Here is a 27847-nt window from a genome sequence, read left to right on the forward strand (position 1 = left end):
AATAGCATAAAAGCTTCACATAGAGACCTAGTGCGTTTTGTTTTACTATTTATTGAATCCAAGTAGGCCTAACTCAATATAATTTGATGCGCGTACACGCGAGGGGAGTCGAAATTCGGCGACTAGTGTGGTGACGTCATTGCGCGTGCACGCGAGGGGAGTCAGATTCTGGCAGGGAGTCGAAATTCGGCACAACACCGGCAGCGCCGCAAACCGGAGACGACCGCAAATAGGAGCAGGGACTCCGACAGCATGCAGGCCCGCCATGAGGACAAAAATCACACCGACAAGACCGCCCGAGAAGGTGGATGAAAACCCAGACTCTGGTGGAATTTGCGTTGGTGTGCATGTAGATTTTTGGAGTCTAGGACTGGTCCTTTGTTTGTTTATTGTCCATGTAGGGCGGCTTTGGCGGGCAGCCATGTAGCACAATCGGAGCCAGTAGAATGTCAATATTGCAAAATACTTGACAAATATCATCCCTGCAGATGCCTGAATTGTTGCGTATTTGCTGTTTGTTTGCCATAGTAATTCACAGCCACCTGCGACTGCAACCGCTACTGATACTGCCGCCGCCATCAGATCCCTGACATGATTTGTCATTTGCATACGTCATGTTAATCGCAACTCCGTTCTTTTTACATGAGCTGCAACATAGGTTTAAATTTAGTGAAGGCAAGCTTCTTTGGCGATGGTGCATGCAGTGTTATATTTGACTCTGCCAATAGAGCGGAACGACCAGCAGCATCCTGACGATTAAAAGCCTTAATAATCAAACCTGATGAACCTGATTTGTTTGCCACACCTGTCCCTGCATTTTTTGCTTGGCACTTGGAGCTCTAATGCAATTAATATGCTGTATTAATCTTTGTTGATCTTAGTTAATAAAAATACAGCTGTTCATTGTTCGTTCATGTTACTTCACAGTGCATTAACTATGTTAACAAATAAAACAATTATTTCAATAATGTAGGCTATTAGTAGCCTAAATGTTGAAATTAACATTAACAATGGTTAACAAAGTGCAGTTTATTAATAGTACATGTTAACTAATAGAATTTAATAAATGGAACATTATTGTAAAGTGCTACCGATTTGTTATACACCGATTCAGACGTCTCGTGAGTTCAGTGTTGGACAGATCAGTTGTTTTAACCATTCAATAAAGTGAATCGGTTGAAATGAGTCATTAGTTCGCGAATCGGACGTATCATTACTGGACGTGTAGCCTACGGCACGCGTTGTGTGATTATCCCGGCAGTTTATTTTTTAGCACAATTCACACTCATTTTGTATTAATATGCTGAATTTTGGGGTAAATGTATTGTTATGTATTGTATTAACAACTAACTAATTAATTAAATATTTACCAAAATGGGTATCGTGTTCCCTTTAGCGTCAACAACACCAACACACAGCATCAAAGTTCCAAGGGAACATCTTGCAACCCGGTTCCCTGAGAAGGAGAACGAGATGCATTTCACTTGCCACTTGCCATGCATTTCTTGTTGACATACTTCAAGGCATGCCTGCACATCTCCTTCAGACGAAAGATTTGATTACATGTGAATTCGTGCCCTTTCATGTGCACAGGTATAATTTTAGTGTGACATCATGCCCTGCCATCTGCCAATAGATTGGCATGTTTACATGTGCTCAGACATGTTTTCTCTGCATGTAGTTCATTGTGAGCTGAAGAGGAAGAGAAAAAATATGTGATAGTACTGAGATCATATAAACCTATATCTGATGTATTTACACATTTGTTAACCCCTGAAGTGTTCATCAAACTTAATTTCTCTCTCTTTCAGATGGACGGGCCGATGCGTGTGCTGGTGACGGGTGGCAGTGGACTGGTGGGACGAGCCATAGAGCGAGTGGTGAAAGAGGGTGAAAGGAGAGAAGGAGAAGAGTGGATATTCCTCTCATCCAAAGATGCCAATCTTGTGTAAGAAAACCCTCTTCAGACATCACAACATGATGCAGTGAGATCCAGGCAGAAGAGCAATGATTATGTCACAGATCAAATTTTGAATAAGGAATAACAAATTTTATTAAATAAAATGTCAAATTATATAGACGACAAATGAATCAAGTCAATATTAAATTGTAATAGCAAAATATTAAAATAAATCCTATAGATCAATAGATTATAATAAAATTCAAAGTAGTGTATCTAACATATGAAGTTTGTGAAGATCAGAGTGTAGAGAAAGAAAGCCCCAAAAAAGTAAGATATCTGCAGGATGCAAGGACAGTAAAAAGAGAAGAAGCCTTTTTAGAGAGTCTTTTAAAACTAAACATGCTGCACATACTGTGGGGAGAACAAGTATTTGATACACTGCCGATTTTGCAGGTTTTTCCACTTACAAAGCATGTAGAAGTCTGTAATTTTTATCATAGGTACACTTCAACTGTGAGTGACGGAATCTAAAACAAAAATCCCAAAAGTCACATTGTATGATTTTTAAGTAATTAATTTGCATTTTATTGCATGACATAAGTATTTGATACATCAGAAAAGCAGAACTTAATATTTGGTATAGAAACCTTTGTTTGCAATCACAGAGATCATACGTTTCCTGTAGTTCTTGACCAGGTTTGCACACACTGCAGCAGGGATTTTGGCCCACTCCTCCATACAGACCTTCTCCAGATCCTTCAGGTTTCTGGGCTGTCGCTGGGCAATACAGACTTTCAGCTCCCTCCAAAGATTCTCTATTGGGTTCAGGTCTGGAGACTGGCTAGGCCACTCCAGGACCTTGAGATGCTTCTTACGGAGCCACTCCTTAGTTGCCCTGGCTGTGTGTTTCGGGTCGTTGTCATGCTGGAAGACCCAGCCACGACCCATCTTCAATGCTCTTACTGAGGGAAGGAGGTTGTTGGCCAAGATCTCGCGATATATGGCCCCGGTCATCCTCCCCTCTATACGGTGCAGTCATCCTGTCCCCTTTGCAGAAAAGCATCCCCAAAGAATGATGTTTCCACCTCCATGCTTCACGGTTGGGATGGTGTTCTTGGGGTTGTACTCATCCTTCTTCTTCCTCCAAACACAGCGAGTGGAGTTTAGACCAAAAAGCTCTATTTTTGTCTCATCAGACCACATGACCTTCTCCCATTCCTCCTCTGGATCATCCAGATGGTCATTGGCAAACTTCAGACGGGCCTGGACATGCGCTGGCTTGAGCAGGGGGACCTTGCGTGCGCTGCAGGATTTTAATCCATGACGGCGTAGTGTGTTACTAATGGTTTTCTTTGAGACTGTGGTCCCAGCTCTCTTCAGGTCATTGACCAGGTCCTGCCATGTAGTTCTGGGCTGATCCCTCACCTTCCTCATGATCATTGATGCCCCACGAGGTGAGATCTTGTATGGTGCCCCAGACCAAGGTACATTCTTCCATTTTCTAATAATTGCGCCAACAGTTGTTGCTTTCTCACCAAGCTGCTTGCCTATTGTCCTGTAGCCCATCCCAGCCTTGTGCAGGTCTATAATTTTATCCCTGATGTCCTTACACAGCTCTCTGGTCTTGGCCATTGTGGAGAGGTTGGAGTCTGTTTGATTGAGTGTGTGGACAGGTGTCTTTTATACAGGTAACGAGTTCAAACAGGTGCAGTTAATACAGGTAATGAGTGGAGAACAGGAGGGCTTCTTAAAGAAAAACTAACAGGTCTGTGAGAGCCGGAATTCTTACTGGTTGGTAGGTGATCAAATACTTATGTCATGCAATAAAATGCTAATTAATTATTTAAAAATCATACAATGTGATTTTCTGGATTTTTGTTTTAGATTCCGTCACTCACAGTTGAAGTGTACCTATGATAAAAATTACAGACCTCTACATGCTTTGTAAGTAGGAAAACCTGCAAAATCGGCAGTGTATCAAATACTTGTTCTCTATATGTAACAGTAAGGAACTAGGGAAAGTAAAGAAGGGAAAGTATTACAATTCTTTGTACTTGTCATGATTCCTGTCTTGTGTGTACTTTTTTGTTCTTTCCTGTTCTGTGCCAAGTTTTGTAGTCCTTTGTAGTTTTTCTTATTGATTAGTTCCTGATTGTTCCCAGGTGTGTCTTGTTTGCCAATCTCCCCTTGAGTGTATTTATACCCAAGTGTTTCTCATGTTCTTTGACCTCGCAACACGGAAGACGGATCTGAGGACACAAACTTTTGTACTGGTTGGAATTCGAAGTGTGATCTTGGTTGGTGAGTCGATTAGGGAGTGGAGTGGGATAGCATCGGCCGACGGCCTGTATAGGTGCGGTAGCGGTACTGTCTCACAGCTCCTGGTCGGTCATTAACTAATAACTTTGCTGGGATGGCAGGGAGGCAGGTGGATGGTATTGATTATAGTGAACTAGAGGAGAATGGCAGTGATGTGAGGAGGGAAAGTGATTGGGAGGAGGTAGGGAGAGTGCGCAGGGATAAGGAGGCTAGTCGTAAAATAAAGAAAAAAGGATGCGCTAGTTCAATTGGGACGCAAAGTGAAGAAAGAGAAGATGAAGGGAAGGATCCCAAAATAAGATTGTTTAACGTAGTGGTACGATTTGAAGGAGAAGTAGGAGTTAAAAGAATTGATCCACTTAAGTTAACCAAAATAATAAGAGAAAAGGTGAAAAAAAGTGAAATATGCAAGAATTTTGGGAGATGGAAATTTACTTGTAGGATGTAATAATGAAGTACAGATGGAAAAAGCAAAGAAGATGAGTTGCGTTGGAAAAATTTTAATAGTAAAAGTAGTAAGAGTGGGGGAGAAAAGAATTGGTGGAAGTAAGGGAGTGATATATGGAATTCCAGTTACTGTAAATATGAAAGAGTTGGTGGAGAACCTGAGAATGCAGAACAGATCAGTTAAAAGTGCAATAAGAATGACAAGGGGAATTGAAAAAGTAGAAACCGAATCTGTGTTGGTTGAGTTTGAAACAAAGGATGTACCAAAAGAGGTATATTATGGGTTTATGAGATACAGCATAAGAGAATACGTACCTAAACCAATGAGATGCTATAATTGCCAGGAATTTGGGCACATGGCTCATGTATGTAAAGGAAAGAGAAGGTGTGCTAGGTGTAGTGGGGATCATGAGTATGGAAAGTGTGGGGAAGTAAGGCCAAAGTGTTGTAATTGTGGAGGGAATCATAGTGTGGCATTTTGGGGATGTGAAGTGATGAAAAAAGAAGTTAAAGTACAACAGATAAAAACAAAGGAAAACATTTCTTATGTTGAGGTTGTTAAGAGAACTGAACAGGAAAAGGAGAATCAGAGCAGAGAAAATCTAAAAAGGGTGGCAAGGGAAGGTCAACAAGAAAAGAAGGAAAAATGGGAGGAAAAGAAGAAAATAGTGACATTCATAGCAGGGGTGATAAATGCTACTGCTGAAATCAGATCTTAAAGGAGAACTCCGGTCAATTTTAACATTGAGCTCATTTTTTTGTACATTTGGAGTGCTGTCAGTACAGAGAACAACGACAAAAATGATGTTTATTCAGCCAGCGCACATATCTGTATTTACATCCTGTTTTCGGTCGAAGTCCACAGTAATCGATTGTCGAGTTCACGCGCATAGGTTTAGTACCTATGATTACGCGCGTGAACTCGACAATCGATTACTGTGGACTTAGACCGAAAACAGGATGTAAATACAGGTATGTGCGCTGGCTGAATAAACATCATTTTTATTCATATCTTTCACATCTACTGCAGTCAGATTCACCCGCGTTCACTCCGAAGGAATCACTCACATGACCTGTGCACTTGTAATGACACGTCAAGGATGTTAAGAGGCTAAAAGCAGGTTTAAACATTGCCCCATTGAAGTCAACAGGGTGCAAATTTTAAAAACAGGATAACTCGGTGTAGGCAACACCGATTTTTGTCGTTGTTCTCTGTACTGATAGCACTCCAAATGTACAAAAAAATGAGCTCAATGTTAAAATTGACCGGAGTTCTCCTTTAAACTGAAAGAATTCAGATTATTGTTAAAGCAGCAATACATCATTTAGATATGACAGGTGTTACGACCCCTTGGCTCAAGGAGTAGCAACATGAATGGGGAGGCCAAACACGTAATCAAATTTGAAACAACAAGTATTTAATCAAGAAAACAGACATAACTACATCAAACAAAAAGTAAAGTATAAAGATGCAAAAAACAACAACATCAAGCCTTGGACTGGAGAGGGTGAGAAAGCCAGCATGAGAACCGCAGCGACCAAACCCCAAGCTTTTGACTCCCGAAGGTGAGAAAGCCAGCATCTTATAAGCAGCATGGTTAATCACCGTCAATTCTCCACACCTGGGTCACAGCATTTAACCTGAAGACACAAAAGTGTTACCCAGAGACACCTGCTGGACAAAATAAAGCACCACAGCCCCATGCATCGGCACACAGGATTAAAGTGGAAAGAAGTGAGGGATGAACTCAGTGTACAGTCGAGTCAAGAGACAACATGTGTGGGTTAATAATTTTAGTAATGCTAATCCTTCAATGGAATGCAAGAAGCTTGATCGCAAATGGACACGATTTTAAGCAATTTATTAAGAGTAGAAGAGAAAAGCCAGATGTTATACACTGTAAAAAATTTCTAACCCTCCCAAATCAAAAATTTCAAGTGACCGATAACATCTAAATTTTTCAATTGGCCCAAGTGAAAATCTGTACATTTAATTTGATAATTTACAGAATTTCATTTGGGCCAATTGAAAAATTTAGATGTTATCGGTCACTTGAAATTTTTGATTTGGGAGGGTTAGAAATTTTTTACAGTGTATGCATTCAGGAATCCTGGTTAAAGCCTAATTTGGACTTTATCATATATGGATATGTATCAGTTAGACAAGATAGGGAAAATCTTGGTGGAGGGTGGTGGAGGCGGATGTGTCACATTTGTAAGACAGGGGGTTCCGCACAGGGTGTTAGGTGTAGGAAATGAGCAAGAATATGTAGTAGTAGAAACATGGGGTGAAAGGAAAAAAAATTAGCTATAAATTATTACAATCCGTGTAGGAAATTAGAAATAAACAAACTTTAGGAAATAGAGGGGCAAGACAGAAATAATATTGTATGGTGTGGCGATTTCAATGCGCATAATGCATTGTGGGGTAGTGAGAAGATGGATAGTAATGGACAAGTAATAGAAGAGTTATTGGATGAGAAAAACTTCGTATGTTTAAATGATGGAAGTAAACCAAGGATAGAGGTCAGTACTGGGAAGGAATCTGCACTTGACCTCACACTGGTTTCCAGTATTGGCAGCGTTATGTAATCGGAGAGTCTATAAAGACGGAACAGTAGGAAGTGATCATTATCCAGTGTTGTGTAAAATCAATATTTCTTTACCTCAAAGTACAGAAGGAAGAGGAGGAAGGTGGATATTTGAGAAGGCTGTTTGGGAAAAATTTCAGAAAGAAAGTGATAAATGTCTGAATCAGATTGATTATAATAATGAGAGGCACTGGAAAATAAAATAAAGCAAGCTATAATAACAGCAGCAATAGAGTCCATTCCAAAAAGTGAAGGTAATGTAAAGAGGAAACCAGTACCATGGTGGGATGAAGAATGTAAAGAAGAAGTCAGAAATAGGAACAAAGCATTTAAAATGGAAAGAACTCAATTTCATACACATGATTCAATATAAGTATGCTCAGGCAGTAGTAAGGAAAACAATTAGACAGGCAAAAAGAACATATTGGAGGAATTACTGTAGCTCAATTGGGAATACAACTCAGATAGGAGTGGTGTGGACGATGATTAAAAAGATAGAGAGAATGGAGTTACCCAGATCTGAGTAGTAGAAATGAAATTGCAGTTACAAATAAAGAAAAGGCTGAAATGTTAGCAAATACATTTGTTAATGTGCACAGCTCTAATAATTTATCTGAAGAAGGGAAGAGAGGCAGAGAGAAAAGTAAATCTGAAAAATGTAGAGGCACTTACGATGATGGGAAATGTTGAGGATGAACAAAATGTACCATTTAACAAGGGAGAGTTAAATAGAGCAATGGACTGCACCAAGAAAAGATGAAATTTGTTACAGCATGTTGAAACAGTTAAGTGAGGAGGGGAAGAATAAGTTGTTGATGCTGTACAATAAAGTGTGGGAGGAAGGGAAACTACCAAAGAGCTGGAAGGAGGCAATTATTGTCCCGATAAGAAAACCTGGGAAACCAACAAGTTATAGACCTATTGCCCTGACATCTCATGTCTGTAAATTAATGGAAAGAATGATAAATGAGAGGCTAATGTATGTTATGGAAAAAAGAGGTATGGTGGTTGAATATCAAAGTGGGTTTAGAAGAGGTAGGAATACTATGGATGCAGTATTATGTTTGGAAGATACAAGTAAATAAAGAGACAGTAGTGGCAGTGTTTTTCGATGTAGAAAAAGCATATGATATGCTATGAAGAGAGGGATTAATGATTAAATTGCATAATATGGGAATTAGAGGACATTTTTTTAAATGGATAAAGGATTTCCTGGAAGGAAGAACGATTCAGGTTAAAATAGGGGCAGACCTGTCAAATAAACATGCTGTAGAGAACAGAACACCACAGGGGAGTGTCGTAAGTCCCACATTATTTTCAGTAATGATTAATGACATATATGTAAATATACCAGTAGCTATGGGAAGATCACTGTTTGCGGATGATGGGGCAATGTGGAAAAAAGGAAGAAATGTAGAACATATAGTTAAAAACGTACAAGAAGGGATACAGCAGGTTGAGAAGTGGGGAATAAAGTGGGGTGTTACATTTTCTATAGAGAAAACTAAAGTGATGTTTTTTACAGGGAAGAAAATCAAGGAAAATATTTATATAAAACTATATGGAAGTAATTTAGAGAGAGTTAAAACATTCCGCTTTTTAGGAGTACACTTTGACACAAAGTTAACATGGGTAGAGCATGTTAGGAATGTGGAAGATAAGTGTAAAAAAGTAATAATTATAATGAGATGTTTGAAAGGACTAGAATGGGGAGCAGATTATAAATCACTGAAGTATATATAAGTTTAATAAGATCAAGGATGGATTATGGAAGTGTGGCATATGGATCAGCAACCAAATCTGTACTTGTGAGGCTTGATGTAATGCAGGCTAAAGCACGGAGATTATGTTTAGGAGCAGTAAAAACATCGCCAGTGTGTGCTCTCCAAGTTGAAGCGGGAGAAATGCCACTGAACATCAGACGTAAACAATTGCTTGTAAATTATTGGGTAAATCTAATAGGACATGGAGACAGTCATCCAACCAAAAGAATACTGCAAGCTAACTGGGAAAGGGAAAGAGCACAAAAGTTCAGTTTTGGGTGGATAGGAGATGAGGCAGCGAGAGAACTGGGAGTATATGAAAAGGAGCTCTGCCCAACTGTAATATGGCCTGATACCCTGGTATGGAAGCTAGAAACCATGGAAGTTGATTTTAAGTTACTTCGAGTCAAAGAAGTAAGCAATGGTACTGATCTGGTAGCTGAATTTTATAGATATATAGACTTTAAATATAAAGAATATGTTCAGATTTATACAGATGGATAAAAGGATCCAGAAACAGGAAAGAGTGGATCTGCAATTTACATTTTTAATCAAAGAGGTGATGTAAGCAGACGAACCACAAATGATCTGAGTGTGTATGCAGTTGAATTATACGCTATTATGATGGCACTAGAATGGATTGAGGAAAAACAAAATAAATAAAGCTTTAATTGGAAGTGATTCAGTGTCAGCTTTATACAGTCTCAGAACAGGTATGTCTAATAGTCACCAGGGCCCGGTTTTTCAAAAGTAATCCACTAGGATTTTGGATAACGGATTGGATCAAATCTTGAAAATGGGTTTTTCAAAAGAAAAAACGGATTACATAATCGGATTAGATCACGTAATCCAATCTTGGTTTTGATCCGGATCAAACCTTTAGTTTGGGTTTTTCAGAACTTTTTTGTAGGATTTGGATCACTTTGATCCAAAAAATCTGGATTAAACTGATCCCATCAGAAGGGTGGATTCAGCGTGGATTTCATGCCCAAAATGTAATGAAAACTTTAAAAATGTATCAAATAATACTATATTTGGATCATGCAGTATTTTACAAGATATCATATTTATTCATAAGGTTTTATTTGTGTTTATAAATATTTTTTTTTAAAACATTTTATTTGTTCATCCGTCAGGCTACAGTCATTAGGTAGGCTTTAACGTATTCAGCCTTTCAGTATAGGCCTACAGCAAAGTAGAAAGAGTTTGGCCTCATAAAATAATCCCCCAAACAGCTGTCAAAATTGACCAAAACCAATAAATTTTATTCTGTCACAAATTGATATATTAGTCATTCATCACAATTGAAAATATTTTTGTTTTTAGAATATTTATTAGTGATGCATGCAATGATTACAGAATAACCAAAAAAAATGCAAAGAATGGAATGAGCGGACTGCTGGAAGAGGATGGGGTGGGGTTTTTCTTGTTTTTAGTTTTTTTTTAAATATGTGTGTTTTCATTTCAAATAAAAATAAACTTATATTGACCCCACACTGGCTATTCTACTTGTTGCTCTTTACATATCTATAGTTCTACATTGTGATTTCCTATCCTGTTTGAGAACTGGTTATCCAGATTTGGTGATCCTGAAAAGTTCCTATCCGGATCAGATTGATCCAATCCGATGTTACTTTGAAAAACTGGCTCAAAAGTAAGCTGGATTACGTGATCACGGATCGCAAAAAAAAGGATTACTAAATCCGGATCAATTTTATCCGGATTAAACCTTTTGAAAAACCGGGCCCAGGGCCCAGTTTTTCAAAAGTAATCCAGTGGGATTTTGGATCACGGATTGGATCAAATCTTGGAAATGGGTTTTTCAAAAGCAAAAGAGGGATTCTGAACTAAGATCAGATCATGTAATCCGATCTTAAATTTGATCTGGATCAAACCTGCCCTTTGGGTTTTTCAGAACTTTGAACTCGGATTAGGATCTATTTGATCCAAAAAAACAGGATTATCCTGATCCCATCAGAAGGGTGGATTCAGTTGTGATTTTTCGAACCAAATAAAACCAGAGAGGTTTTTTTTTTTAAGTGAATGATCACAAAATCAATGTTTACTGATGATATATACATTTCTTCATATTTGAAGCATATATGAAGCATGTCACATCTAATGAGATATGGTAAAACAACAAAATCTACAATTTAACATTATAACAAAATAAGGAAAGTAAAAGTTTCTGTTTATTACAGTGTTTCTGTTTCTTAAAATTAAAATAAACAACGGTTATTTGTGGCCACCGGTATTTTGCCAACTGCTGTTCTTTGCTAAGCCAGTAGGCTACACTGTTGGTTCCATTTAAGGCTCTAGTAAACAGGATTTGGTGATCCTGAAAAGTTCCTATCCGGATCAGATTGATCCAATCCGATGTTGCTTTGAAAAACTGGCTCAAAAGTAAGCTGGATTACGTGATCACGGATCGCAAAAAAAAGGATTACTAAATCCGGATCAATTTTATCCGGATTAAACCTTTTGAAAAACCGGGCCCAGGATTTACTGTATACAATATTGACTATATACACACGAATAAGGGAAAAATTGTTATGAGATTCAATTGATTTGGGTTCCTGCTCATATTGGCATTGTGGGTAATGAGAGAGTAGACAAATTATCTGAAGGAAAGAGTATAATATGGAAAGAAGCCATAAGAGAATGGCATCATCAGCGGGACAGGGAAACTAAAGGGAGACATTTGTATGCTATTCAAAATAGTTATGAGCAGATTAAGGGTAGGTCACAGTAATTTGAATGGCACACACACTACACATTATAAGGAAGCATCCAACTGGTTTTTGTAGCTATTGTCAGGTTGCAGAAACTATAGAGCATGTGTTGTTGAGTTGTAGACAATATGAAGAACAGAGGAAAAAGATGATGGAAGAATTAGGAAAAGTTGGAATAACAGGGACAGGAATGAAGGAAATACTGGAAAGTGGGGAGAATGAACAAAGCAGAGAAAGTTTTTTAATTTGTTTAATAAGAACAGGTCTGATGAGAAGGATATGATGTAAATGGACACGACAGGAAAATAAATCCGGAAGCTGGCAGTAGTGCAACGCTAATGGATGCAAGCTGCAGCAAGAAGAAGAAGAAGAAGAAGAAGAAGAAGAAGAAGAAGAAGAAGAAGAATGTTCTTTGTCTGGTGTTGTCCTTTGTTGGATGTATGTTAGGTGATGCTCATTCTGTTATCGGTTCCCTGGTTCTCTGGTCACAGTGGTTTTGTTATGTTTATTTTGTTATTTAACTATTTCTGCATTTGGATCCAACTCTTTTTTTTTAACATTACAGTACTTCTTGTGCAACTTCTTGGTCATTTTTATTGTAATGTTATGTGCTTTGAGACATGAGGTAGTTTAACGCTGTCTCTTGTGATGCTTTGAAGAATCTACTCTGGCTGTATGTGTTCCTGAGTTTTGAAGGAGGCGTGGCTTTAGAGGCACTCTGAAGGGAGGGTGGTATCTAATGCTTTCAAAGCTAGCTTGCTATATATTGCTAGCCTCTTCGAAATTGCCTACCCTACTATTAAGGATGTACTCAAGACAAAATGTACCCTAGCAGGTCTTATTAGGTCACCATGTTCATGTAAGGCACGAATGAGAAGGGTCTGGCTGCAGACTTGCACTTGTATTTTGCAATTACCATTCTCTGCTGCCTGCGACGTCACTTGCACTCGACACAATATAAATCGAATAAGTACTTCCAACGGGGCCAAGAAGATGGAATGGTTTAATTATTAAATGTACTTTAGTATTGCAAATATTTTTGTTGCTACTTGTGTCTTTATCGCGGGAATATAATAAATGCAACATTCATAACAGCTAGAGAATGAGAGATAAAGGCTGTAATACTAATGTTGTCCACCAGAGGAAGCCACAGGGTAACAAATCCTTTTAGTTTTCAAAGTTTAAAATTTGTGTAAAATGTTTCTATTATGGAAGCCTGTTTCTGACACAGTTGAGTAAAAAATTGAATTCTTTAAGTCATAATAAGGATAAACATTCTCAATTATGACTTTCTATCTCATTATATTGAGAAAGTTTCTTTCTCATAATAATGACTTAATATGTTATTCTTAGTATTCTTTCGTTATAATGAGAAACTTTCTTGAAAAAGGAGTTGCTTTTTCGTAATAATGAAAAACTTTCATACAACCTTTGCAAGTATGCGTTTTCCCCAGTGAGCCTGCTCGCATAGACACTGTGCAAAGTCAGGGAGGATGAGGAGCAGGGGCCTCATTTATAAAACTTTGCGTAGGATTTGCGTCAGAAGTGGCGTACGGATGAAACATAGGACGTGCGTACGCACAAAAATATTCTGATTTATAAAACCATGCGCACGCACATCCTACGCAGGTTTCCCTTAATAAATCACAATCAATTCTAAATGTAGCGCAGCTTTTGTGGCTTCATGTCACGCCCATAGTTGCCCATAAATAGTCAGTGAAACGCCCACAAGTTAATATTCATCGATTGCGAAATCATGGCAAACACAGAGAGGAAAACCAAGAAACGTAACTTCACTCACGCGAAAGCGTGAAGCGCAAGATCAGCCATTGTGCGTCATTACGCATTGTGATGGCATCATGGCATTTTATTACCATCCATTTGATTGCATCTGACAAGCTACAGATGTGTTATGAGGATGAATTGCATAACATGCCAATATTATTGCAGAACATATTTCACTTTTCTTTTTGCAAATATGTTAATTTGCATTTCTGCTGTAATCTTCGTTTGATTTTGTTTGTTTTACACTGCAGATCGATCAAATGGGTGTTCGTGTAGGCTGTTAATTGTAAGACTTGCTTTGTGAAGTCTTCATGTTATTTATGAGAGGCAGTATTGCCATTTCTTTTACACAACGGTCTACAGTTCCACACACTTTCACACACTTTCACGTGCTTCTTCCATCTGCCGACGGTGTCGCCATTTCTCATTTCACCCGTTTTTGTGCGTACGCCTGGGTCAGATTTTGCGTGAAGGACCGCACATTTTCCCGTCAAGTTTGCTTTTTATAAATACCAATTATTGCGTAGAGAGCGGCGTACGCCTTCTTTTGTGCGTACGCAACGTTTATAAATGAGGCCCCAGGTCTTGATGGTTGCGCCTTACTGGCCCACCCGGATCTGGTTCCCAGAACTCATGCTCCTCATGACAGACCTTCCCTGGTGGATTCCTGAAAAATTCCTATAATTCTCAGACCCAGAGCCTGAAAATGGACTGAGCGCTTCCCCAGACACCAAGCAGGGCAGACTTGAAAGTCCCTGGGCCCTACCATACACCCGGCGCAGTACAGCGCCAATCGCAACACAAGTGTTTTTTGCTAGTTTCAGCCCGACGCAGTTTTCATTTTCACGTCCTGCACCACGTTGTTTAAATAGCAAATGCATTTGCGCCTATTTATGCGCCCATTATGCGTTCAGGCGCATTGTTGGCGCGTTGCTATTTTGAGGCAACTGAAATAGACTGAGCCATTGACCAACAAAAACCTGGTCTAAAGTCAATGGAGTAATATGCGCCTATAGGTGGGTCCACAACGACCGTACACTTATTACACATACTCTGCTTATTACACACACACTCTGCTTATTACACACACAGGGACGCGCAGCAGCACACAAACTAGCCAATTATTACAAATAAAAGGATTACAATGTAAAAGATTAATATTGTGTACATAAAGATATGGTGGAATCCGGCTTGTCCTGTAGATGGTCTTTAAACTCTCACATGAGCAGATCCGTTTCCTCACTAGAGAAGCGTTCAGTCTTTCCACTTGCAAATTCCTCCATGTAAATAGCGAATCCGTCATGGCGCAAGCACAACTAAACTAAACTAGCAAAAGTGGATTTGGACACGCCTTAAGTGCAATTGTGCCGTGCACTTTAGACCATGCGCTTAGATAGTTAAAATAGGGCCCCCTAATTTACAATACATTCTCATTGGTTCTGTTCAGTTTACCCTAAGGGGGTTTATTGATGCTAGACTGCATGGATGCGCAGGGAGTTCTTGCCCAGAACAGAACCATACCACCAATCCAAACTGTATGCTAATTGTCAATTGTATTTGATGATTGTGGTCCTGACAGAAATTGCATATCAGCGATTTAAAGTTTAAACATAGCGTATAATTATATATTGACAAAAATGATATGTATACATATGGCAATGATTGCTGAATTCGGTTGGAAGTAATTCTGAATTGGTCAGTGGAGACTGCAGGTGGCGATTGCTAGTGACGTGACGAGTGAAAGTGCAAGTGCAAGTCTGCCGCTAGACCCTATTGGAGAATTTATGGTTTTAACACTTTTAAGAGAATATAGCAGATCTTGCATTATGTCATGTCTGTAGATATGAAAACAGATGCACTTTGATACCAAGGAAAAATCATGTAAGAGAATTGTAAGAAAAAAAAATGAATATAAGACATCAATAAAAATAATAAAATTGAATAGATTCAAATAAGAAAGATTTTGCATATACACCAATAATCAATACAATATCAAATCATCACATATAACATGTACTTTATATTCTAAGCTCAAGTTATAGAAAACTGTGCAATGTTCCCTAATCACTTAACCGAATTAGCTTCTATTTAATTGTTCCAAAAAAAACAATTATTTAGTTCTTTCTTAGTGTTTACAAGCGTCATATTAGTTGATGAATGGAATCTATACAAAGAATGAGCTCAAATATAAGAGTTTTCATTTGTGTCAATTGCATGATAACTGTATTTACATGTGCTGTTTCAGGAGCGCTGAAGAGACGAGATCGGTTTTCCAGAAACATCGTCCGACACACGTCATTCATTTGGCCGCCATGGTGGGCGGGCTTTACAGAAACATGAGACAGAACCTGGACTTCTGGGTAATTATAACATTAAGTAGTATAAGGTTGGAAATATCACTGTTGTATAATTGAACTGTACATTGACTGTATTGTTTTGTTGTTTTCAGAGAGATAATGTGCACATCAATGACAATGTGCTGTACATGTCTCAGGAGTTCGGGGTGGTGAAGGTCGTTTCTTGTCTGTCTACGTGTGTTTTTCCAGATAAAACCACCTACCCGATAGATGAGACCATGGTAAATTCACACACACACACACACACACACACACACACACACACACACACACACACACACACACACACACACACACACACACACACACACACACACACACACACACACTTTAACTCACTTGTAACTAGGGGTTGAACCAGTGTGTTGTTCCTTCCACATTCCGCACAAACACTTTATATGCGCCGATATAAAATCACACATCTATCTAGGTTAACGTCAAAGCTAGCAAGACATGTAAAGTGCCAACTATTTAAAGCGCTGTTTACATGTTACACCTGCGCTTTACTAGAATCACCCTCTGTGATTTGATTCTGGAACCAGGCCTGGTCTTATAGTGTTGATATTTAAAGATGATGGACAGGTTGTCAGTGCCATTTACGTAGATTAATAAATGCTGTAGAAGTATTGTTTATTGTTAGGTCTGTTAATTTCAGTAATTTACTACAAATACATTTACAAAACTTATGTTTGATTAATGCTCTAAAGTAACTAACGTCAATTAATATATTTTTTTTACAAATACCAATAAACGCTGTAAAAATATTTCATATTGTTAGTTCATGAAAGTTAGTTTAAATGGTAGCTTATTGTGAAGTGTTACTTATTAAATTTACATGACATGTTTCTAGGGTATATTAATAAACACACACACACACACACATTTGTCCTGTAATGTTTTAATTAATATATATATATATTTATACATTTCATTTAAAAGTTCAATACATTTTCATGCATCAGTCTATACTGTTTATTTAAAATACTATACTGCCCAGAAAACACAGTGTATTGCAGCCGTGAAAGCCAGCAAATGAACTGGGTCAGAGATTGCAGATTCTACCCAACCTAAAAAGCCTTGGCATCCACCTAAAATGGGAGCATATTAAAACATGAATAAATCAACTATGTAAGTCTCCCCGCCTTCCTTTGTGGATTGCGCATGCTCCTGTTGCATGTCCTCGAGTGAGTCGACTCTGAGGAGGACGGGGCGGGAAACATCTCTCCAATATTTTATATGTGGCCTGCAGTATCCAGTTCAACCACTAGCTGTTAATATTACATACTGCACCTTTAAAAACTGCTTTTGTCGTTTACTCCTTCCTCCTGCGTTTTCATTACAGTCACCCAACCATGATAACACTTTAATAAGCAGATGTTGGGTGTGTTCTCCTTTGAAAAAACATCACAAGATGTGTTTCTTGATATTGTAATATTCGTTAATTCAACTCAAATTTCCTCCACAGTAAATAAAGACTAAACTGTAAAAACGACCTTTGGGTTTTTGATGTCAGAAACTCGAAAGCATTAATTTAATTTATTTATATAATTTCTATAATCATTTATATCATATTTGCACCAAAATTTATATGTCAAAAATACCAGTTGGGTGTTTGTCCCGTCCCATCATGGTGAGAAATACTGATTAAAAAAGCATGAATGTGAGTGATTTAAGCCAGTGTCTGATTGGTTTCATGAGTCTGTTTGCATTAATTGTGTTTCTGTAACTTCTACAGACGTATTTCTCTCTTTCTGTCTCTGTCAGATGCACAACGGTGCCCCACATGAGTCTAATTACGGTTATGCCTACGCCAAACGCATGATTGATGTCCACAACAGGTGAGATTTGATCTCTTAGTGTCAAAGTTAATTTGTTCTTGAATGGGTGTATCTCAGATCACATGTCTATTATGAAATTTTGATTTATAAAAAAAAAAAAAAAAAAAAAGAAGCCTACTTTTAAAAACCCATCAGGCTGTTTGTTTACAGTGGGAGTGGCTGATGAGGTCATGATGAAGTCACATCATGACCACAAAAGTTTCCCCTGGAGGTTTTTTTTTTTGTGTGTGTGTAAAAAATGTTACTGCTATTTACTTATGGTAACAATATTACACATAATATTTTTGAGTAGTTAAAGCTTGATTTCATTCATGGAATCTACCTGAATAAATCATGTAAAATGCCCTAATTTATTTAGTCTATGACATAATGAATTACAATTTTTTTAGTGAAATGTGCTTTTTTATTTGAAGTATTTTTTATTCTCATAATTGTGTGAAGTCAAGTGAATGGATATGACCTGTTTATATTTAAATTTGAGATATATTGTTTTATAAAAAGACTGTATGCTGCTAGGACAGCACAGAATCAAACTTGTTACTGCACTATCATTAGCAGAGTTATTGCTACATGTATGTAACAATATGCTTCAGAATATTTAAAAAATGCAGTTATTCACAACCTTACCATAAGCCCTACTCTTCTGCACAATGGTAACGATCAAAACTTTAACATAATAGAAACTCTTTCTAATGTCAAACATACCTGAACATTAAACATTAACAGATGTTTCCCTTTACTCAAAAACACATGAAATAACACTTAATTTCAAGATTTACTCTCCATTTCCAGCCATGTGCAAAGCATGCTGGGAACAAACAATGGTGTCTCTAAATAAAACCGCATGATTTGAGCCCACAATAAATGAGCTAATTCTCTTAAAATAAATAGGTAGCCCCTTTTCCTTAATTTTATGAGGTTTATCAGTTCCTCAATTCAAGCCTTAAAATTGTGTTTGTTTCCTTAAAAAAAATAGGAAAATGCATCTCTTGTGTTATTAGTAGGGCTGTCAAACGATTAATCGCGATTAATCGCATCCAAAATAAAAGTTTGTGTTTACATAATTTATGTCCGTGTACGGAGTATAATTATTTTCTATATATAAATACACACACATGCATATATATATTTAAGAAAATGTGTTATTTATATATAAAATATTTATATATAATATAAATTATATATAACATAAATATATATACACAGTATATACATGCAAATATTTCTTAAATATATACATGCATGTGTATTTATATATAGAAAATAATTATACACCGTACACACACATGTATTATGTAAAAACAAACTTTTATTTTGGATGCGATTAATCGCGATTAATCGTTTGACAGCCCTAGCTATTCGTGAAATGTTCTCAATATTTTCAATAAAACACAGAACCACAATTTTCTTAATAAAATATACACAATATTTTTAATGATCACCTCAATTTTTTTAATGAAAATTACAAGACTCATGATTCATTTTTTAATGTGTGTGGGCTGTGGGGGGGATCATTGACTTTGATTTCAGTAAAAGCAAGACCCCGCTGTTGCAGTCATCTCATGTCCATGTCTCATTCTTCACCAATAAACAGGGTTTGAAATGAACTTTTTCACTCACTGGCCAATTTGGCTTCTACATTTTTAAGTTACCGGTCATTCAGAATTTCGACTAGCCAAAAAAAAAAAAGACCGGCGTTAGCGCCAGAGGAAGAGGAGGATGACAAGAGACTGCCCCCTCCACAATGGCCTTCATCTGACTACACTTTAATGTCTGCGACTGCCGAAGAGCAGGGAGTGGTCATCGTCATAGTCAAGTCAAGTCACATTTATTTTTATAACGCTTTTTACAATACAGATTGTTTCAAAGCAGCTTTACAGAGATAAGGAAATAGCGTCACAGTCCAGCTTAAGTAAGTTCTGTGAAACTTCATTTTTGTTGTAAAAAAGTTATTAAGTTCATTTATATTATACATAGCCACTCTGGAGAAAACCGTGATGTCATCGTCCAGCTCAGTTCAGTTCTCATACAATGAACATGAAATGAACATGGTTAAGATTCAGGCAGCATTACAGGTCAGAATTCAGATTGTGGATCAGGAGCATTCAAAATATTTATCCAGTTCTATCTGGTTGAAGATCGGATTCATCACGCCGGTATGGAGACGGGTTTATTGAAGATCAGTGCCACTGGCTGTTGTGTTGATGAGGTCTTCACATGGGAGAGTCTAGTTGACACAATCTCAGCTGACATTCAGGCCTGAGTTGTGGTTGTGTCGTTGTGTGTCTAGGCACAGGTCCTAAGACTAATATTAGCGTAAATGCCATTCTTATTCTGATGTAACGAGTACATCAGGTGTTATAGGAAGTGTTCTGGTTCCGGCTGACCTAATTTATGCAGCCTACAATCATTTAACTGATTTGAGTAATAGAAATTGATAATGTGTTATGTGTAAGCCAGGTTAAAGAGATGTGTTTAGTCTAGATTCAAATTGACAAAATTGAAATTAAATTAAATTGAGTGTGTCTGCTTCCCGAACAATGCTAGGAAGACTGTTCCAGAGTTTTGGTGCTAAATAGGAAAAGGATCTACCGCACGCAGTTGATTTTGATATTCTAGGTATTATTATCAACTGGCCAGAATTTTGAGATCACAAAAAACGTGAAGGACTATAATGCGTTAAGAGCTTGCTCAAGTACTAGGGAGATAAACCGTTTAGTGATTTGTAAATAATTAGCAAGATTTTAAAATGTATACAATGCTCAATAGGGAGCCAATGCAGTGTTGACAGAACTGGGCTATTATGGTCATGCTTCCTGGTTCTAGTAAGAACTCGAGCTGCTGCGTTTTGGACCAGCTGGAGTTTGTTTATTAAGCGTGCAGGGCAACCACCCAGCAGAGCATTACAATAATCTAGCCTTGAGGTCATGAACGCATGAACTAACTGTTCCGCATTTGGCATTGAGAGCAAAGCTCTTTTTATATCATCTACGTTTTCCGTTAATTTTGTGAATTGGTAAGTTTCGTCAGGACACGAAGAAATATAGATCTGAGTATCATCAGCATAGGCGTAATTCTATGGGGGGACAGGGGGACGTGTCCCCCCCAATATTCAAAGAAGGACAATTTGTCCCCCCCAATATTTGATCATACTGTATGATTATGCGGGCAATATCGATGTGATTGCAAATACGTCTTTCTTTCCAGCTCCGAAAATATAAAATCCCGGCCGGTCCATTTCCCAAATCCATTCGACTGGCCTTACACTATACATTAACAAAACCTATTTCTCCTGAAATCCATGTCATGTTTTCCCTATACCTTTAGTAGCTCGTGCACCGTCAGTGAGTTAGGAAACACCAAACAGAAGAAGAGTTAGGAGCGCGAAATCTGACAGAGCAGGTGACGGCGGTATCGTCGTCTCACATGGTGAAATCTCATATGGCAGGTGACGGCGGTGTCCTCGCAGAGAAACCGAAGTACAGTTGTAAATTTATGTTTCCATTTATGGGTATTGCCAGAGTTTTTCCTGCATAGAGAATTATGAGGCGGCTGCCTCCGTCAAATTTCGTGCCGCCTCCGGCTCTCGACAAAACTCGGACAGACAGTCACATGGTCAGATACACTTTCCCCACCGTGATGGTTCTGTTGCGGTTATAAAAATATTTTAAATAATCTAATTTAATACAGTTATAATTTTTCAATGTAAATTATTTAATTTGATTGGTAACAGCCTAGTGTCTTATTATTTTAATTGGATATATTTATCAAATTTAAGAATTTGAAATGAAAGATGGAGCATACAGTTAATAAAATTAGGGGGGAAAATGCCCTTTATAAAGGTACAAAAAACTATTCTGAGTGTTTTCAAACAGTGATGTAATGAAAAATGGACAATTTTAAGTTTGAAGGGAGTAAAGCCTCTGTTTAGGCTATTAAGGAAATATAATTTTGCCAAAAGAAGAACTTTTATTTTAAATAAATGTTCATTTTAAATCAGCATGTCAGTGTGATATGTTACCATATTATCATGCTTAACACTAAGAATTTGAATAATTGTAATGTGATGATCAGATGCAGATATCTAAATCAGAGAATATCATAGGTTCGGGCGGTTTGCGGGTGGATAATTTATTTTTAACAGTGGATTCGGGTGACTCAAAGTGCACCAGATTAATGAATTTACCTTTAAAATGTACAAAATTTTCTTCCGGGGGAGAATGCCCCCGGACCCCCCTAGAGGTACCAAGTACACAGCTGTCCCCTCCAATGTGTGATTGACAATTTCGCCCTTGATCATCAGCATAACAGTGAAAACTCACACCATGCATCCTAAATGATATCTCCCAAGGGTAGCATGTACAGGGTGAAAATAAAAGGTCCTAGTACTGAGTCTTGTGGTACTCCATACTGAACTAGTGATCAGTATGACATCTCTTCATTTACTGCTACAAACTGATAACGGTCAGATAAGTCTGACTTAAATCATGCCAATGCAATTCCACTAATGGCAACATAATTTTCGAATTTCGAACATGTCTATTCAAAAGAATTTTGTGGTCGATAGTATCAAATGCAGCACTAAGATCCAGTAACAAGTATGCTATGTTATAATTAAGTCAATTAGTAAGTCCTATAATTACCAAAAAGTACCAATAAATGCACCTCTTGATATCAATAACATCACAACACTTATTTCCATCAAGAGGTGCATCAATTTTTGATCAAGAGCTTGTATTGACAATGCAAGAGTCCAGCACTCTGTAAAGTCTCCTCCAGCACATCCCAAAGACTTTCAATGACTTTAAAGGGCACCTATTATGACTCTTTTCACAAGATGTAAAATAAGTCTCTGATGTCCCCAGAGTATGTATGTTAAGTTTTAGCTCAAAATACCCAACAGATAATTTTTTACAGCATGTTTAAATTGTAATTTTTTGGAGCTCATAAAAACGCGCTGTTTTAGTGTGTGCCCTTTAAATGCAAATTAACTGCTGCTGCACGGCACAGGGGGCGGAGCCCCACGAGCTCGCGCTCAGAGTCAGGACAATCTCATCTGATAATATCAGAACAGAAACTCTGAGTTGCGGTGTTCATTTCGACTCGGAGTCGGACAATAATGCCCACAGAGCCAGAGAATATATGCTGTATGGACATAGAACAGTTTAATTATGGTTATAACTTATTTGTCATCTGCTTTTATCCACTAATACAAGCCTGCTGTAGCAAAACCCATCCGAATGATGACCAAAATATACTGACGAGTTCAGTGAAGTTTATTGTACATCACACAAAAGATGAAGCCTTAGTTTTACTCCAGAGAATCTCTGTAAGACCTGAATAAACAAAGTATATGCGCAGTATAGTACGCATTAAAGTCTTATCCATAAACTCTCTCTCTCTCTCTCTCTCTCTCTCCCTTTCATTATCAACAACATAGCCTACACAGCGAAGTACACAAAAACACTCGTTACAACTAACAGTAAACAAATATACACACCTTTTCAGTGGGTGCTAAATAAACTGGTAAACCTTATATCCGTAAAATGACTCGAAGAGCTGTCATAAAGAGCGCGCTCGCACTTTCATTTCTTCCGTGTCCAGTCACGTTAGGCCTGTTGCTCCGGAGAGTGTAAGCTTGATCACAAACAGTAGAGATCCATCCTTGAGTAACAACAGTAGTAAATGAAGACTGCTATGTTCATTCTTACATCCATCAACAACACACCTCAATCGCTTAGGAGACATTCTTGTCTACAGCTGCTCAAGCGTCGAACAATGGCGGACTCTGTGTCCAGCTCACTCAGGGCGGGTCTAGGCTCAAACTGAAGTGTCACTCAACAGTCGTGGGAGGGGCCTGCTCAATTCTACGTCACATAGCGCCGAATCTGAGAACAGCTCGTTCTGAGACAGTGCTTATGATTTATTGAGATTGTAAAAAAACCACTGGGTGGATTTTTATCATTCTAGGGTGGTTTTGCTCACACACTGTCAACACACATTTATGTTCAAACACCATGTAAAAGTGAATTTTGCATAATAGGTGCCCTTTAAGGTCTGGACTCGATTGATTGATTGATTGAATTGAATTGATTCGATTAAAAATGATTCTTTAATTATGCTCCTCCCAACCATTCTTTCACAATTTGAGCCTGATCAATCTTGACATTGTCATCCTGATATGGCCATGATGTGTCTTCCTACATGTATTGTTTAAGGAATGAAAAGCTATACACTCCATCAATTAGGCTTAGAAAAACTGTTGCCAAACATATATCATGCTAAAAACATAATAATCACAGCAATAATGATCCAATCATAGACTCTTAAGAATTTGCCTTTTTAAATCCAAACAGCAACTTTTTTGTTGGCCGGGCAGTGTATATACACTGACTGAATAATGCATACTTTTGAGACCGCAGAAGTCATTACAAGTTGCATTTTCAGTTGAATTTGGGGAAACCACTTGAAACATTTGTGGTGTTGTTGAGCTATTTCAAATACTTTTGTTTGATTTGTTCATTGCAAACAGCTGAAAGTCTGTAAATCTTGCCAATAAACCTGATTTGCAATAGGGGTTGGACAATCAATGTATATCATTAGAAGGTTTATATAAAAAAATATTGCTTATGCGCAATTTAAACGATTGTATACAACAAAGTTGTTATTTGAGTGTGGGTTATTATATCTGAAAATACACAGCAGTTGGTTTTTATAGTTTTGGCTCTATTGTTAATTTTAACATTATATAATGTACAGTAGGCCTACCCAGAGAGAGGGTTTCCTGTATAGTTTACTAAGTTTCTGGAAGGCCACACAGCCCTGCAGAGTTTAGCTTCAACCGTAATTAAACACGGCTGATCCAGCTATTCAAGTTCTTCAGGATTACTAGAAACTTCCAGGCAGGTGTTTGGTGCTGGTGTTTTAAAGCAGAACTCGGCAACTCTAGCGAACTCTAGTCACTTCTTCGCTGATTTTCCCTTTTGTTGTCGCATGTTTTCCCCTACAGCTGTGGGGGGGCGTATATTTCACAACACGGTCGTAAAAAACTCACTTGCGGCGGCCTCCTCCCCCTCTCTACCGCTGCTCATGTGCGTTTGTTTTGATCGGAGCAAGCCAACTGTATCGTGTGGAGCTATGTCTACCGAGGTGGGTAATCTGTAATACCTTCTTATACTGTCTATGGGTAATACATCATACATGCGTGTGTGTTTATGTCGAATTGCCGTAAAGCAATTCGTGTTTCGTGCTCGTTCTCGTTCTCGCTTCTCGCAAGACTTCCAATTTCTATTTTGCCGGGACGGTAGTCCCCAAGTTGCAAGGTTGGTTTTCCGCCTGGGAACGCTGGGGGGAGCGGGGAAAGTCACCAATATCACCAGAACAGGTTGTTTAACCATCCAAATGATTTCTAGACAGTTTTATTAAGTTAAAAAAGTTACCAAGTTCTGCTTTAAACTCTGCAGGACAGTGGCCCTCCAGGACTGGAGTCTGACATGTGCTAATGATAATTAATTAATATTATTTATTAAAAAAAAGAAAAAGAAAAACTGATATGTACCTGAAATGTTTCCAAATACAGTATTTTAAGTGTGTGTGTGTGTTTGTGTTTGTGTGTGTGTGTGTGTGTGTGTGTGTGTGTGTGTGTGTGTGTGTGTGTCCATTAGGGCGTGTTTTCAGCAGTACGGTCTGCGTTACACAGCTGTCATCCCTACCAACATATTTGGACCACATGACAACTTCAACATTGAGGACTGCCACGTGATGCCGGGGTTGGTACACAAGACGTACCTGGCAAAGAGTGAGACATGTTTAACTTTCTGGAACAATCTGAAGCCACAGTCACATTCAGAGCGTCCCACATGTTGGTAAATTTGTGTGTGTTTTGTAGAGGAAGGTAAACCTCTGCAGGTCTGGGGTTCAGGTTGCGCCCTTCGTCAGTTCATCTATTCTGTGGATCTGGCTCGTCTGTTTGTGTGGGTTTTGAGGGAGTATGACGAGGTGGAGCCCATCATTGCGTCAGGTACTCGACGAGTGTTTGACATCACACATATTGGATCTGTTTCATCAGAGCTCAATGGCTGATCAAATATCAAGATCATGTCTCTCTTGATTTTCTTTGCGTTTGTGTCTTTCTCTCTAGTCGGAGAGGAGGATGAGTTGACCATAAAGGACGCTGTGGACGCTGTGGTTGAAGGGTTTGGGTTTAAAGGTGAAGTGATTGTATCCTTTCACATATAAACATTGTCTGCAGTTATTTTTTACAGCTGACAGATCTGCTATCTTTGTTCTGTGGAACTCAAAATAAGACATTTTGTCCAGATTGTTCTTGAGCTGTTGAGCTTTAAACCCTTTAACCCTTAACTAACCGCTCTCAGTATGACACTAGTAAATCAGACGGCCAGATCAAGAAAACCGCCAGTAACGCCAAACTACGCAAATACCTGCCAGACTTCAAGTTCACACCGTTCAAAGCAGGTGATCAATCTTCACTTCTCGATTCAGCATTTACTAAATGTTTTTTCAATAGTAGTAAAAAGCAGAAACCAAAACAAGAACCTTTATAAGTGCTTTCCTTTTACAGCCGTCAAGGAGACGTGCGATTGGTTAGCGGCCAATTATGACATCATCCGTAAATGAAGAACTTCACATCTCATTTGCGGTGGGGGAGCATCTTAATGCTGGAAACCAATGATTTATCAAACACCTTTCAAACAACCATTCATTTTTACAAAAATGAAATCAGTAAACACTTCCAGTGCTCTTTTCATATTTATTTAAAGTGTTTTGTTTGGATTTTTATTTGTGGGCTCCGCTGTGTTTGCTGCTCTACATTTTCTTTTACTAATCTGTCAATCAGGGTATGTTCTGGGTTTACTGTCTAATGATCTGTACTGTGAATTGCTATAATACATTCAAATTCTAAATTATGTTGTTTAATGTCTTTTTTATATACAGAGTTTTTTTTATATTTTAAGGTTCCCAAATTCATACATGTCTAGAAAATCAGCAGTTTTCATTTCAAGATACTTTCATCCAAATCCAAGCCATGAAGAGAAGTTAGATTTACAAATATAAATGAAGAAAAAACAGGACACACTAAAATACATTTAAAAAATAATTTTAAATTTTAGCGACCACACTTTTGTGTCATTTCATTTTCTTTGTTTTTGTTATTAATTTATTGTCATTTAGCTAATAGGGTTGGTCTCATTCGAATTTTAGCAATCCTAATTCTTACCGATTCCCAGTTTCCATTAAGGTATTCCAATATGGTAAAGTGAGTAATTTTCCTTTTCTTTTGTTCTTTGGTTAACATTAATGACACAGATTGCAGCAGGATTATTAGGCTGCTGTCACTTTAAGACTATACAATATGAGGTAAATCCAGCCCATATACTGTAACGCATGCATTGTCTTTCTCATCTGTTTACATTGACTTAAAAACCAAACCTATACTGTGTTTACGAGGATATCTTGACGTAATTTTGTGTATATTTGTCCTTTCAAACACAAAACAACGCGAAAGAGAACTAAATTCATTAGTTGTCCATTATCTGAGAGGCGGCATCCGAATTCAATTCTCTTTCGCGTCTTCTTGCGCTTGAATGATCACATTAAACTCCTTCCTCTTTCTGCCTCCTGGCTGATATAAGACCGGTCATGACAGTTTGCAATGACAAAATAAGGTTATGTAGCCTGGATGGCAGCCGAACTTAGCCCCGCCCACAACATTTTTAGGTCGGGAAGTTTGGTCTGGACTTGACAAGGGGGTAATCTTTCAGCCAAAACTGAAGCTTCCCCGGGGGCCGCCATTGATTAGCAGACCATCACCTGCTGTTAGCAATCCATTGACTCCCATTCATTTTGGCGTCACTTTGACAGCGAATAACTTTACATCTGAGGCGTTTAAAGACTCCATTTGTCCATTATTTATTTCTAAAGAAACACGACAATGTATAAAAGGCTCCATTACCTTGTATCTTACGTTATGGCCCCGTAGAAGCAGTTTTTGTAAAAATAGGCTAACGATTGTCACAGTAGAGAGATTACCGTATGGACAGGAGGAGAAGCTCGCGGGCAATCGGGGGGACGTGGAGGCAAAATGACAAAAT

General features: G+C 38.2%; 1 protein-coding gene across 5 annotated transcripts in view; it reads left to right on the plus strand.

Moving 5' to 3' along the window:
• The window catches only part of LOC311304620 (GDP-L-fucose synthase-like), a 36456-nt gene extending 9794 nt beyond the window's left edge, over positions 1-26662 (plus strand). For 2 of the 5 annotated variants that reach the window (XM_084431755.1, XM_084431754.1), the window contains 10 exons: positions 1397-1593; positions 1812-1948; positions 15786-15900; positions 15990-16118; positions 17662-17735; positions 25400-25533; positions 25624-25755; positions 25876-25955; positions 26111-26210; positions 26317-26662. In XM_084431755.1, the coding sequence (XP_084287881.1) occupies positions 1812-1948; positions 15786-15900; positions 15990-16118; positions 17662-17735; positions 25400-25533; positions 25624-25755; positions 25876-25955; positions 26111-26210; positions 26317-26372 (957 nt within the window). In that variant the 5' untranslated portion in view covers positions 1397-1593 and the 3' untranslated portion in view covers positions 26373-26662. Of the gene's footprint in view, positions 1-102; positions 305-1396; positions 1594-1811; positions 1949-4134; positions 4205-15785; positions 15901-15989; positions 16119-17661; positions 17736-25399; positions 25534-25623; positions 25756-25875; positions 25956-26110; positions 26211-26316 lie in introns of those variants that run through there. The other 3 variants (XM_084431752.1, XM_084431753.1, XM_084431756.1) reach the window with 3 other exon arrangements.
• The last annotated feature ends 1185 nt before the right edge of the window (positions 26663-27847 follow it).

Source organism: Rutilus rutilus (assembly GCF_951802725.1).
Source record: "Rutilus rutilus genome assembly, chromosome: 15".
Taxonomy (NCBI): domain Eukaryota; kingdom Metazoa; phylum Chordata; class Actinopteri; order Cypriniformes; family Leuciscidae; genus Rutilus; species Rutilus rutilus.